We start from the raw sequence: 13,677 nt of genomic DNA, 5'->3' as shown, positions 1-13,677 counted from the left end.
CCAGTTTGTCACATTTAATAGGGGCCCCCACATGTTTGTTGCCCAGGGTCCCCCACAGACCTTAATCCAGCCCTGACAAGGAGCATAGGGAGAAAGACAAGGAGCATAGGGAGAAAAACAAGGATCATAGGGAGAAAGACAAGGATTATAGGGAGAAAGACAAGGAGCATAGGGAGAAAGACAAGGAGCATAGGGAGAAAGACAATGATCATAGGGAGAAAGTCAAGGAGCATAGGGAGAAAGACAAGGAGCAGGGCCGGATTAATGTGGGGCGACAGAGGCGGAGCATAGGGAGAAAGACAATGATCATAGGGAGAAAGGCAATGATCATAGGAAGAAAGACAAGCAGCAGAGGGAGAAAGACAAGCAGCAGAGGGAGACAGGCAAGGAGCATAGGGAGAAAGACAAGGAGCATAGGGAGAAAGACAATGAGCATAGGGAGAAAGATAAGCAGCATAGGGAGAAAGACAAGGAGCGTAGAGAGAAAGACAAGGAGCATATGGAGAAAGACTATTATCATAGGGAGAAAGACAAGCAGCATAGGGAGAAAGACAAGGAGCATAGGGAGAAAGACAATGATCATAGGGAGAAAGACAAGGAGCATAGGAAGAAAGACAAGGAGCATAGGGAGAAAGAAAATGAGCATAGGGAAAAAGACAATGATCATAGGGAGAAAGACAAAGATCATAGGGAGAAAGACAAGCAGCATAGGGAGAAAGACAAGGAGCGTAGAGAGAAAGACAAGGAGCATATGGAGAAAGACAATGATCATAGGGAGAAAGACCAGCAGCATAGGGAGAAAGACAAGGAGCATAGGGAGAAAGACATGGATCATAGGGAGACAGACAAGGAGCATAGGCAGAATGACAAGATCATAGGGAGGAAGACAATCTGCATATTGAGAAAGACAATGAGCATAGGGAGAAAGACAAGCAGTATAGGGAGAAAGACAGTGAACATAGGGAGAAAGGCAAGAAACATAGGGAGAAAAACAAGGAGCATAGGGAGAAAAACAAGCAGTATAGGGAGAAAGATAAGGAACATAGGGAGAAAGACAAGGAGCATAGGGAGTAAGAAAATGATCGTAGGGAGAAAGACAATGATCTTAGGGAGAAAGACAATGATCTTAGGGAGAAAGACAAGGAGCATAGGGAGAAAGACAAGGAGCATAGGGAGAAATACAAGGAGCACAGGGAGAAAGACAAGGAGTATAGGGAGAAAGACAATAATTATAGAGAGAAAGACAATGAGCATAGGGAGAAAGACAATGATCATTGGGAGAAAGACAATGAGCATAGGTAGAAAGAGAAGGAGCAAGCGTAGAGAGAAAGACAATGATCATAGGAAGAAAGACAAGGAGCATAGGGAGAAAGACAAGGAGCATAGGGAGAAAGACAAGGAGCATAGGGAGAAAGACAAGGAGTATAGGGAGAAAGACAATGATTATAGAGAGAAAGACAATGAGCATAGGGAGAAAGACAATGAGCATAGGGAGAAAGACAGTGATCATAGGGAGAAAGACAATGAGCATAGGGAGAAAGACAAGTAGCATAGGGAGAAAGATAAGGAGCATAGGGAGAAAGATAAGGAGCATAGGGAGAAAGACAAGCAGCAGAGAGAGAAAGACAAGGAGCATAGGGAGAAAGACAAGGAGCATAGGGAGAACGACAATGATCGTAGGGAGAAAAACAAGCAGCATAGGGAGAAAGACAATGATCGTTGGGAGAAAGACAAGGAGCATAGGGAGAAAGACAATGAGCATAGGGAGAAAGACAAGGAGCATAGGGAGAAAGACAATGATCATAGGGAGAAAGACAAGGAGCATAGGGAGAAAAACAAGCAGTATAGGGAGAAAGACAAGGAGCACAGGGAGAAAGACAAGGAGCATAGGGAGAAAGACAAGGAGCATAGGGAGAAAGACAATGAGCATAGGGAGAAAGACAAGCGGTATAGGGAGAAAGACAAGGAGCATAGGGAGAAAAACAAGCAGTATAGGGAGAAAGACAAGGAGCACAGGGAGAAAGATAAGGAGCATAGGGAGAAAGAAAATGATCGTAGGGAGAAAGACAATGACCTTAGGGGAGAATGACAAGCAGCATAGGCAGAAAGACAATGAGCATAGGGAGAAAGACAAGGAGCATAGGGAGAATGACAAGGAGCATAGGGAGAAAGACAATGAGCATAGGGAGAAAGACAATGAGCATAGGGAGAAAGACAATGAGCATAGGGAGAAAGAAAATGATCGTAGGGAGAAAGACAATGATCTTATGGGAGAATGACAAGCAGCATAGGGAGAAAGACAAGGAGCATAGGTAGAAAGACAATGAGCATAGGGAGAAAGACAATGATCATAGGTAGAAAGACAATGAGTATAGGGAGAAAGACAATGAGCATAGGGAGAAAGACAATGAGCATAGGCCAAGACTGTGATCATAGGGAGAAAGACAAGTAGCATAGGGAGAAAGATAAGGAGCATAGGGAGAAAGATAAGGAGCATAGGGAGAAAGATAAGGAGCATAGGGAAAAAGACAAGCAGCATTGGGAGAAAGACAATGATCATAGGGAGAAAGACAAGGAGCATAGGGAGAAAGACAAGGAGCATAGGGAGAAAGACAATGATCGTAGGGAGAAAAACAAGCAGCATAGGGAGAAAGACAATGATTGTAGGGAGAAAGACAAGGAGCATAGGGAGAAAGACAATGAGCATAGGTAGAAAGACAATGATCATAGGAAGAAAGACAATGATCATTCGGAGAAAGACAAGGAGCTTAGGTAGAAAGACAGTGATCATAGGAAGAAAGACAATGATCATAGGGAGAAAGACAAGCAGCTTAGGTAGAAAGACAATGAGCATAGGGACAAAGACAATGAGCATAGGGAGAAAGACGAGGAGCATACGGAGAAAGACAAGGAGCTTAGGTAGAAAGACAATGAGCATAGGGAGAAAGACAAGGAGCATAGGGAGAAAGACACTGAGCATAGGGAGAAAGGCGAGGAGCATAGGGAGAAGGACAAGGAGCATAGGGAGAAAGACAATGAGCATAGGGAGAAAGACAAGCAGTAATTTGAGTAAGATAGTGAGCATAGGGAGAAAGACAAGAAACATAGGGAGAAAAACAAGCAGTATAGGGAGAAAAACAAGCAGTATAGGGAGAAAGACAAGGAGCACAGGGAGAAAGATAAGGAGCATAGGGAGAAAGAAAATGATCGTAGGGAGAAAGACAATGATCTTAGGGAGAATGACAAGCATCATAGGGAGAAAGACAAGGAGCATAGGGATAAAGACAAGGAGCTTAGGGAGAAAGACACTGAGCATAGGGAGAAAGACAAGGAGCATAGGGAGAAGGACAAGGAGCATAGGGAGAAGGACAAGGAGCATAGGGAGAAAGACAAGGAGCATAGGGAGAAAGACAATGAGCATAGGGAGAAAGACAAGCAGTAAAGGGAGAAAGATAGTGAGCATAGGGAGAAAGACAAGAAACATAGGGAGAAAAACAAGGAACATAGGGAGAAAAACAAGGAGCATAGGGAGAAAAACAAGCAGTATAGGGAGAAAGACAATGGGCATAGGGAGAAAGATAAGGAGCATAGGGAGAAAGAAAATGATCGTAGGGAGAAAGACAATGATCTTAGGGAGAATGACAAGCAGCATAGGGAGAAAGACAAGGAGCATAGGTAGAAAGACAATGAGCATAGGGAGAAAGACAAGGAGCTTAGGTAGAAAGACAATGAGCATACAATGATTATAGGGAGAAAACAAATACTTTTTCAGAGTGAAAAAAAATGAATTGCCTGAAGCTAAAAACCAGGTGAAAGTATAGTTTTTCGCCCTCTGAAAAATGATGGGGGCTAATTGAATAACCCCCTTAGCGAGAGCCCCTGCTGACGTGTAATTCATCTAGCCTCGCTTCTTCACATTTATAATTCTATTGAAAACCATTTGCTTTAAGAACTGCATTGTGGTTAGAATGCTTTCTCTCAGTTTTATCACCATTTCATAAATCTTCCTGCATGGATTTATAAGGCAATACACGGATCTGGGGACATGATTTCAATTGCAGTTTGGCATAAACCCATTAAAACAGATTTTCTTGAATGCCATATCTGTGAGATCAGCCGTAGCAAACAATTTGTTTTGCTGACCCAGACTAACTCTGTACTCTCAGTATTTAGTGAGCTATTAATATTACTTGGTTTAAGCAGCTTGCTTACAAATGATCTGAAAAACAGATTTGCACAAATTACAGAACTTTACATAGCATTTTTCAGTTTCATAATCCAGATTTTGTGTCAAGCTGTGTTTACATAAAAAAATTTAAATATTTATTCACACACCACTCAACCATTTTGCATTCATATAGGAAATGCGTACGTTAATATACCAACATGGTCACTTTCATAACACTTCGCAGTGACGGCCAAACCGTACAGACAGCATCCCATTGACTGCCATACAATACATACAGCATTCTTTTGACTGCAATACAGTGTATTGAGTAACCCAATGACCACCATACAGTACATACAGCATCTCAGTGACAGCGATACAATACAGACAGCATCCCAGTGAGTCACACAGTGACAGTATCCCAGTGACTGCCTTATATCCCATTGACTGCCATACTGTATACAAAGCATCTCAGTGACCTCCACACAGTACAGAGAGCATCTCAGTGACTGCCATGCAGTACTTTGAGTATCTCAGAGACTCTCTATTGTCTATTAATGTTAAACAAAAGTCACTGAACCAGTACTACATTAAATGAAAATAAACTGTTCCCTGATAGTTTGTCCCTTTCTTTACCATACACTATATATTTTTGACCACATTTAAACCCCTTCTCTTTTTGTAGGCAATGCAGGTATTTACCTTAGGGTGCTTACAATAGGGTACCCCCAAACAGCTGTATCCTGTGATGACGTGATTAGATACTAATGGGAGACACTAATTGTAAGAATTAATGTGTTAAAGGTGGACAAATGCAGCTCTGAACATTAATTTTAATGGAAAACAAAGCTTACGCTGCTTACCTGAAAACTCTGGCACAGTTATTCATCTGGGTGGGAAGCTCTGCCTCGAGAGCTGCTACTTCTGGGAAATTTTTCAAAATAACTATCACAATACAGAGCCCTCTTCTTTGACTATGACTTCAGGATGATTGTCTTTAGCAGTAGCAGATGTCTAACCTTTACAACAGTTCACAGTGAGAACAGCTGGAGTTTCATTGCTCATTCTAGTTTCATACCATAGTACAGATTTTAGCACTCTGTCGACCAGATATCAGAGGTATGCAAAATCTATTCAATGATAAGACCTGCTGCCTAAAGCACATGTTCTTCATATTCTTTATTGAGGGCATTTTGCTCAGCTTTTCTCAGAAGTGGAGAAAGAAGTCTGGGTTAAACATAAAGAATACATTGTTACTTGCTTCACATTCTGGCAGATATGCATGCAGGCATCTACAGTATTATGCTTCACAAACCTGGATGATATACTGTTCTGCAGATGGCCAGCTTGTTGTGTCAATGTGATCAATCTTAGGGCCTGATTCTCAGTCACATGTAATGCCGATATTCATGTAGTTGAATGATTATTTGCAACTGCATATGTGCAAAAAATTCTGAAAGCCCCTGATGCATGCAATAAGCAGAGTGTACGCAAAAAGGTGCTGTTACAGAAGTGTAGTGGTAAAGTGATGGCCATTCTTGGGGGGTGACTGGTAGGTGGCTATTAGTGTACGAAAAAATGGTCCGTTCAGTGGGCGTATTATGGGAGTGTCGTGGAAGTGTCAATGCAAGCGCCTGCTCACAGCCTTGCACCACATCCCGTTGAGCCCTATGGCCAATCTGTCCCTGCACATCACAATAACGGCAGTAGCAGGGAGTGCAGGTTTGTGTGTCTTCTGATGTCAGGAGGTGAGTATGAGGTGCACAAAAGCTTCTCTTATTGCTCTCACATGTTAAAACACAATGTTGTGTTACAGGATAAAATATTTATATTCAAGTGCGGAAAGTGAGCATTTAGGAACAGAAACAGGGCTGTAGAGCCATTTCCCCCACCATTATACAAAGGCATAGCATAGATATATACTTTCACATGGAAGCCTGTTGCACATTCATGTGGGCATTCGCATTTCGAGCTGCAATTATGCTGATCAAATAAATTGATATTTATGTTGTGTAGTGAGATATTGGCAAGATTAATATGTGAAAACATAGGGTCTAGTGGATTTGGGGTCAGTGAGACAGAGTACAGAATGCCAGTGTTTGATATTATGGGCCTAATTTAGAGTTGCATGTATATATGTGCATGGATGAACTGCACACATTCACATTGGGTCCATATTTAGAAATCTGTGTATCTTACAAGTACTTGCCAAATTCTGGGACCTCCCCTCTGTGAGGTATGGTAAATTGGTGCCCCCTGTGCTTGAACGGTTGGGTGAGAGGGGCATTGATGTATAAGGTACATACAGGCCTGGTCAGCCTGTGGATCTCCAGTTGTTGTGAAACTACAAGTCCCAGCATACCCTCCCACCAATCAGCTGGTAAAGCATGCTGTTTCACAACAGCTGGAGAGCCACGGATTGGCCAGGCCTGAAATAGGATGTAGATACATAAGTTAACCTTACTTTGCATAGCAGTAGCTTTGGATTTAAAGTTGTATCAAGTTGACGTACAGCCGTAGAAATGTAATTGTATGAACACAATTTTACCTCTATAGCAAAGTCCTATTGTTAGTTTATCTCTGAGGATTTGTATACTGCTGGGTCATAGAACATTAGCCTTCTAAATAGGGTGCAAAAAAATAGTACCTTGAAGACATTGGGCAAAATTTACTAAGCAGCATGTTCTAAACCCCGGCGGTTTGGTGGCGGTTTTGCTATCTGCAGATTTACTAAGGCCAAAACCACTACAAAACCGCCATCAAAACATATTTTAGAATAGAACAGGGCTGTCATTTAGAAACCGCCGCCAAACCGCCACCAAACCCCCAGGGTTTAGATCCCGCTGTGAAACCTCCACCAAACCGCCGGGGTTTAGAACCCGCTGCTTAGTGAATTTTGCCCATTGGGCCTGATTCATGTTAAATCGCAGTTGCTAATATGCACGCAATCAGGTGATTGTTGTATACTGCGTATGTCTATGCAGTGCAGTGCGCGTGTGCGAACCGGCCACTGTGATGGGGACCACGATCGAAGTGACTACGCAGACCCATCGCAGAGTGATTGACAGGAAGTGCCGTTTGTGGGTGGTGACGGGGTGATGGTCAGCGAAACGCAGGCGTGCCAGTGCGTTTGAACGCCATTGCACGTTCGTGCATAAATTATCCACTGCGATGGCCTATGCAGCCTGAGGTCTCATAGCATGCGATGAAGTTAGCAATTTCTGAGTATGGTCTGACCTTGTGCTAGTGTGCATGAGGCTCCGATGGTACTCGATGTTACCAATGATTTTGCAGTCTTGCTAAACATTACGGATGTGTGTAAGGTAAAGTGGGCATCCTTTTGTAGTGCTGCAGAGGCATAGCAATCGCAATGAATTAGCATACTATCGCAGTTGAACTGAGTGTGTAATCGCTATGGCAATTGCAATAGCAATCCATACTGAATCAGGCCCAGTGTATTATAGGGTTTTCGTTTTTACAAGCTCTGACAGTTGTGGTGAGATCAGTGATAATGTATCTTGTACTACAGATGGCTGCTGCTATTTATTTTTGGAATTGTGCTGCACACATAGGTACTTCTTGATCTTGCTACATTGATCTTTGAGGAGCAGCAGTCATTGGAGGTCATCTTAAAGAAGATTGCTGCTACAATTCTGTCCTTCATGCAAGCTCAGAGATGCACCATCTTCATAGTGGATGAGAACTGCCCTGTGAGTATACAGTATGGTTTAACAATTTAAATTTCTGTATTTTGAATAATACAGACTACAAAAGTCACTGTCAACATGCTCCTTTTGGGTAGATGCTTCATATAGATTGCCATAGCAACAGGGATTTTTTTCATGATACACGATTTAAAATTTGTATGAACTAATGAGTATAAACAAAATTATAATTAATTTATATATATATTGCAGATATAAAATTCTATATAATGTTACACAACAAGTCACATTTAAAATGTTTACAAATCATGGTTTTCAGAAGCATTTATCTTCCTTCTGACTGCAAACAACAATGGAATCAATAAGCACATGTGCTGGGTTCATGTCTCAGTATATAGGGCCTGATTCAGATTTGTACGCTGTTAGCTTCCCTGCTGTGTCTTTGGATGCAGCATTGATGCTAAAATTTGCTAGTGCCGCAGGAGGCGTCTTGTGTAAATAGATGTCTCCTGTTCGTTTCTGTGGTACACTGACAACCAGCATCAGATCACCATCCGGTAGCCATCAGCCATCTATGTAAGCCTAAGCTTACTCAGAACGGCCGCCAGAACTGGAGCCAGGAAATCTGCATCAGAAAACTCAGACCCTGGCCCCAGCACGCCTACAAATGGGGGCAACACACCACCAAATTGTAAAATGCCCAAATGGCCGCATCATGTCAATCATTCTGTGGCTTAGGGGGCACCACCGGTTCATCCACTGATCTGTTCATGCGCAGATCAGTAACCGTCAGAGATGTTGCCAAACCATCAGGTGCAGTATATCACTGAATCAGGCCCTTAATGTACAGTGCTCTGATTTTAATGCCAATTACATATTTTTTACACTTGTTAGAATATTTTTGCTTTAATGCTGTAGTATTGTAGCTTTGATATTCTATTTGCAGTAGCATCCATCTTCTGTGCCATTAGTCCTTCAACTGTTGTCCAGGAGCATCAGGGGTGAGGAAATGACCTAATGGCAAACGTGTTTGAATCCATTTAGCACAGCTCTGGGTGGAATCCATTTAGCACAGCTCTGGGTGGAATCCATTTAGCACAGCTCTGGGTGGAATCCATTTAGCACAGCTCTGGGTGGAATCCATTTAGCACAGCTCTGGGTGGAATCCATCTATCATAGCTGTTGGTGCTTGTGTAACAGGAACAGTATCATTTTTCAATGCCTTATGGCGCATCCAAATCGTTAGAAGCAATCATGAGAGCTGTTGTATTGTTGATAGTGAACTGAAGCTTCCTTCTCCTGTTCAGACATATGAATAATTTAATGCTCACCTGGATAGGAAATGACAATAAATCTGATAGCAAAAATCAATTATAATGTAAAAGTTTTGAGTCCTTCTTGCAGTCCCAGTGCCCTACAGCTATCGGGGGTGTACCATATGTTTAGGGGATGTTGGTAGAAGGAATCTGTCTGGAACCTGGAGGTCCTCCAATTTTCTGCAGCAAGAAAAATATCTCATTGCTCATCATAATTTCATTCACGTTAATGTATATTAAGTAATTAGTGGTAACATATATTTACAGTTGTCCCATATAAACTGTGTCTTGTCTATTGGGAAACAATTCTTGCACACAGCTCTCAATACTTGACCAATACATTTGCGGGGGTTGTAGTTTTATTCTGTGTGCTGTTTCCAGCAATATGTCTTATAGTGATATCTTTGGCTGTATCATTACAGACAACACTTTTGCTGGCCTGCATGAATCTCCTTCACACTCAAACTTAATTTATCATACCAGAGATGCTTTACTGACTTTGCATATCCTTGTTGTGATGTCATTTCTAGGACTTACAGTACTTAGAAGCATAGTTTGTAACTAGTTCCTCACTGCAGCTTCCATTCTGCTAGCCTTAGATCATTGTACATGCTGCCATCCTAGACATGTGTACCTTCATGTATTCCATGGACATCTCTTCACCAGTTGGTTCACATTCTACTCCCATCTGGACTGTAAAATAGAGGAGCATGCATTGTATGGTTGTACGAGCAAAGTCCAGCATCATTGGTGTAAAGCCGCATACACACTACACGATGTGTGTATGCGGTGATATCGTCATCGGTGGGCCTGGCCGATGCCGACCAGCGACGGATGACAGGGGGGGGAGGGTTATGCTGCATTCAGCAGCATGGCATCGCTTATGATATCCCCAGATTGGGCTGCATGTACAGCCGACTGGGGATATCATAAACGACCAGCAGGAGCGTGCATCGTTGGTCGTTTACCGCATACACACTGGCCGATAGTGTGAACGATTGAACGATAATGATATTGTTATTGCTCAATTGTTCAAAATATCGGCAAGTGTGTACGCAGCATAAGTTATATATGCTTTACTAAACCTATCCTGAACACAGCTACTTTTAAAGCCAGACTTATATCACCTTTATATCCAGAAGCTTTTCAAGGCCCAGTCTCTTGCATTGACCATTAATTCGACTATGGGGAAGGCTCCCACCCCCCCAATAATTAGCTACTCACAAATGTGGAACCAGCACCAGCTGGATATATTCCGATCTCAGACGCACAGATGTCTAAATACTCCAGAGTGGTGAAAAAAGACAAAACTCAAATGAGGTTTAGCAAGATCCTTTTCTCTTTTCCAGGTACCCAGAATTGTCACAGGTAGTTACAAGGGTAAAACAGCTCACATAGGTTTGGTAACACACGGATTTGTGCTGTACAATGCTGTTGTATAACCCACAATATTTATTTTTCCAGGATACGTTTTCCAGTGTTTTTCATATGGAGTCTGATGAACTTGAAGAATGTGCAGATGCTATAAAAAGGTAACAAATGACTGAATGCTTATACGCCCTATGCTCCCGTTTAATAATCAGTTGTAACTGCACTACTACAGGTATTATGTTCGATGTTTTATGGGGTTTCATTATAACTGTACAGTTTCCCTTAGTCAGGGATATGAATGTTCCCAGGACCCCAATATACTGTATATTGTGTTTTGTTTTTTCTCTTCTCTTTGAGTAATGTATGCCAGAGCTGTTCATATGTTAATTTAGAGTATCTTGCCTCGTCAATTGGGGATACAAGCTTGCACATGTTATTGTAATTATGTTTCTCTATGCAGCCTTCTATAATATATATTGTTAGATTTTTCTATGTATCAGTGTTTGGTCTATTTTTCCCTTGTTGCCCTCATACACCACCTACTGTGGTCCTGAGCCACGTGGTGGGACTGGTTTCCTTACCACAATGCTGCTCAGGAGCAGTGTGTTCCTGATTTTATATTCCTGTTTTATGTATCTTTGTTTCTCTTTCTCTGTTTTTTCTTTTTTCCCTCATTTTCCCTTTTTTCTTTTTTTGTAAGTGTTTTTCATGCCAGGGTTCTGATGGTCAATATTGATACAACTTATCATACTAATTTATTATTTAGTTTTTTCAGATCCGCAGTTGCTATAAATTACTGCTTTAATATATTATACCATTTGTCAAATTTATTCCTATGTAATGGCTACTTTGAATATTGTCTATGTTAACGTAAAGGGCCTCAGTATTCCGGAGAGACGGTCACGTGCATTACGCGAATTAAAGGCGGAAAAGGCGGACATTGCCTTTCTACAAGAAACGCAGTTTAAGGAAGGCGCACCCCCGTCTCTCCGTAATAGAGACTTCCCTAGTGGATATTTCGCTAATGACCAGGTTGGTAAAACTTTGAGGGTAGCAATTCTGCTACGTAGGCATCTCTCTGTCACTGGTGCTGTTTGTCACCATCTGATTCCACGTTGGGCCCTCTTACTCAATTGTAAAATATCTAACTAGCTACTTACTTTCGTTAATATATATGCCCCAAATACCGCTCAACCAGCCTTTTTTGACAGGGTGCTCAATTTGGTCCAGGCGCATGCTGAAGATATATTGATCTTTGGCGGTGATCTAAACTGGTCGCTAGAACCCTCTTTTGACTCCTCTAACCCAGCGCCTAGATACTCATAAATATAACCGTAAGGTTAAGAAATCTTTTCATGAACACCAATTGGTTGACGTCTGGCACATTCAACACCCCTCTACACGAGACTATTCCTTTTACTCGCACCCCCACAAAGTATATACAAGACTAGACTATCTTTTTATTTCCCATAGATTTCTTCAGCTGGCTGTTTCTTCCACAATAGGTCATATTTCTTGGTCAGATCACGCCCCCATTTCACTTAAAATTGATATACCGACTACTAATTGTAAATCTTATATTTGGAGGCTAAACGAGCTGATACTTCAAGACCTATATTGCAGACAACAAATTAAGGAAGCAATTGATGATTATATTAATTTAAAGGATATCCCTGACACACCTACAGTCACAGTCTGGGAGGCGCATAAGTGCGTTATAAGGGGGAAACTTATACAATTAGGTGCATATTTAAAAAAACAGCGTCTGGCAGCCAGGGGTGCCTTATTACAAAAGATACAAACTTTGGAACTTCAACACAAGTCCTCACTTTCCACTGACACTCTCCAATCTCTTATAGATGCTCGCAAGGAACTAAGGCCCTCATTCAGAGCCGTACGCTCTGAGCAGAGCGCACGCTCTGAATGAGGGCCGGGCTCCATTTTCATGGAGCGTCCTCCTGGACGCTCGTATAGCTGTGGGTCACCACCCACAGGCTATACGAGCGTGCATTGTGATGGTCGCGATGGTCGAGACCATCGCGACCATCGAATTTGCTAGCCGGAGCCTGCGGTTGAGTTTCTCAACCGCAAGCTCCGGAGTGATTTTGGCTCTATCAGAACCAAAATCACTCCCACTGACATCACTAGTGATGTCAGTGGGCCGGCTTCTGACGGGAGGCGTTCCCGTGGGAACGCCCCCGTCAGGGAGGCACGCCCCCGGCACGCCCACCAAAGGGGGCGTGCTGTCAATCAACATTGACAGCACGCCCCCTTTGATCGGACACAACGAGCGAAGGACTTTCCTTCGCTCGTCGCGTCTGGCGCATGCGCACGACGGAGCTCCCTCCGTCATGCGCATGCTCAGTCCATAACATCGACCCACTTGCGAGCGGACAGCCGCTCGCGAGTGGGTCTGAATCAGGCCCTAAATACACTCATGACAGATAATATCAAACGAAATGCCCGGAAATGCCGTAGCCGCTATTTTCTTTGGGGCAATAAACCAGGCAGGATGTTAGCTAAAGCATTGCGCGCCCAACGTGCTGTTACATATATTGCCCAAGTGAAGTCTCATTCTGGATCCGTTTGTAGTTCTACGAAAGATATAGCCGCGGCTTTTCAGTCCTACTACTCCCAGTTGAATAATTTAAAAGATCCAGTAGCAGGGCTGGATGTTACGTCCCTGAGGGCCTCTATTAAAGCATACTTAGCAGAGGTTGGTCTGCTAAGTATGGAAACGGCAAGCGAAGGAAACGGCGACATTAGAGGAGCCGTTTCCTTCGCTTGAGCTTGAGGGGGCTATTAAATCAACTCCGAATGGTAAGAGCCCGGGTCCAGATGGATTCTCTGTTGGGTGCTATAAGACATTTTGTGAAGTTTTATCACCCCTATTGCTTAGGGCCTTTAATGCAGTTTCTGATATTTTGCCTTTTTCTTTTCAGTCTCTCCTGGCCCATATTTCAATAATCCCTAAAGAAGGGAAAGACCCAGCCTTATGTTCCAGTTATAGGCCCATTTCCTTGTTGAATGTCGATTTGAAGCTTTTCGCCAAATTAATGGCCAATCGTTTCAAGTTGCTCTTTCCTGGACTTATTCTTTCGGACCAGGTGGGATTTGTCCCTGGCCGCGAAGCCAGGGATAATACCACAAAGGACAT

General features: G+C 42.7%; 1 protein-coding gene across 2 annotated transcripts in view; it reads left to right on the top strand.

Moving 5' to 3' along the window:
- Positions 1 to 13,677, top strand: part of PDE5A (phosphodiesterase 5A) — a 198,272-nt gene that overhangs the window by 85,071 nt on the left and 99,524 nt on the right. For both annotated transcript variants that reach the window (XM_088452221.1, XM_088452220.1), the window contains exons 6-7: positions 7,741 to 7,878; positions 10,614 to 10,681. In XM_088452221.1, coding sequence (XP_088308347.1) covers positions 7,741 to 7,878; positions 10,614 to 10,681 — 206 coding nt within the window. The remainder of the gene's footprint in view (positions 1 to 7,740; positions 7,879 to 10,613; positions 10,682 to 13,677) is intronic.

The sequence above is a fragment of the Taudactylus pleione genome, unplaced genomic scaffold (genome assembly GCF_031769625.1).
Source record: "Taudactylus pleione unplaced genomic scaffold, aTauple2 ptg000036l, whole genome shotgun sequence".
In the NCBI taxonomy this organism is placed as follows: Eukaryota; Metazoa; Chordata; class Amphibia; order Anura; family Myobatrachidae; genus Taudactylus; species Taudactylus pleione.
Note: the sequence above shows the minus strand (reverse complement) of the source record. Positions and strands in the feature narration are given on the sequence as shown.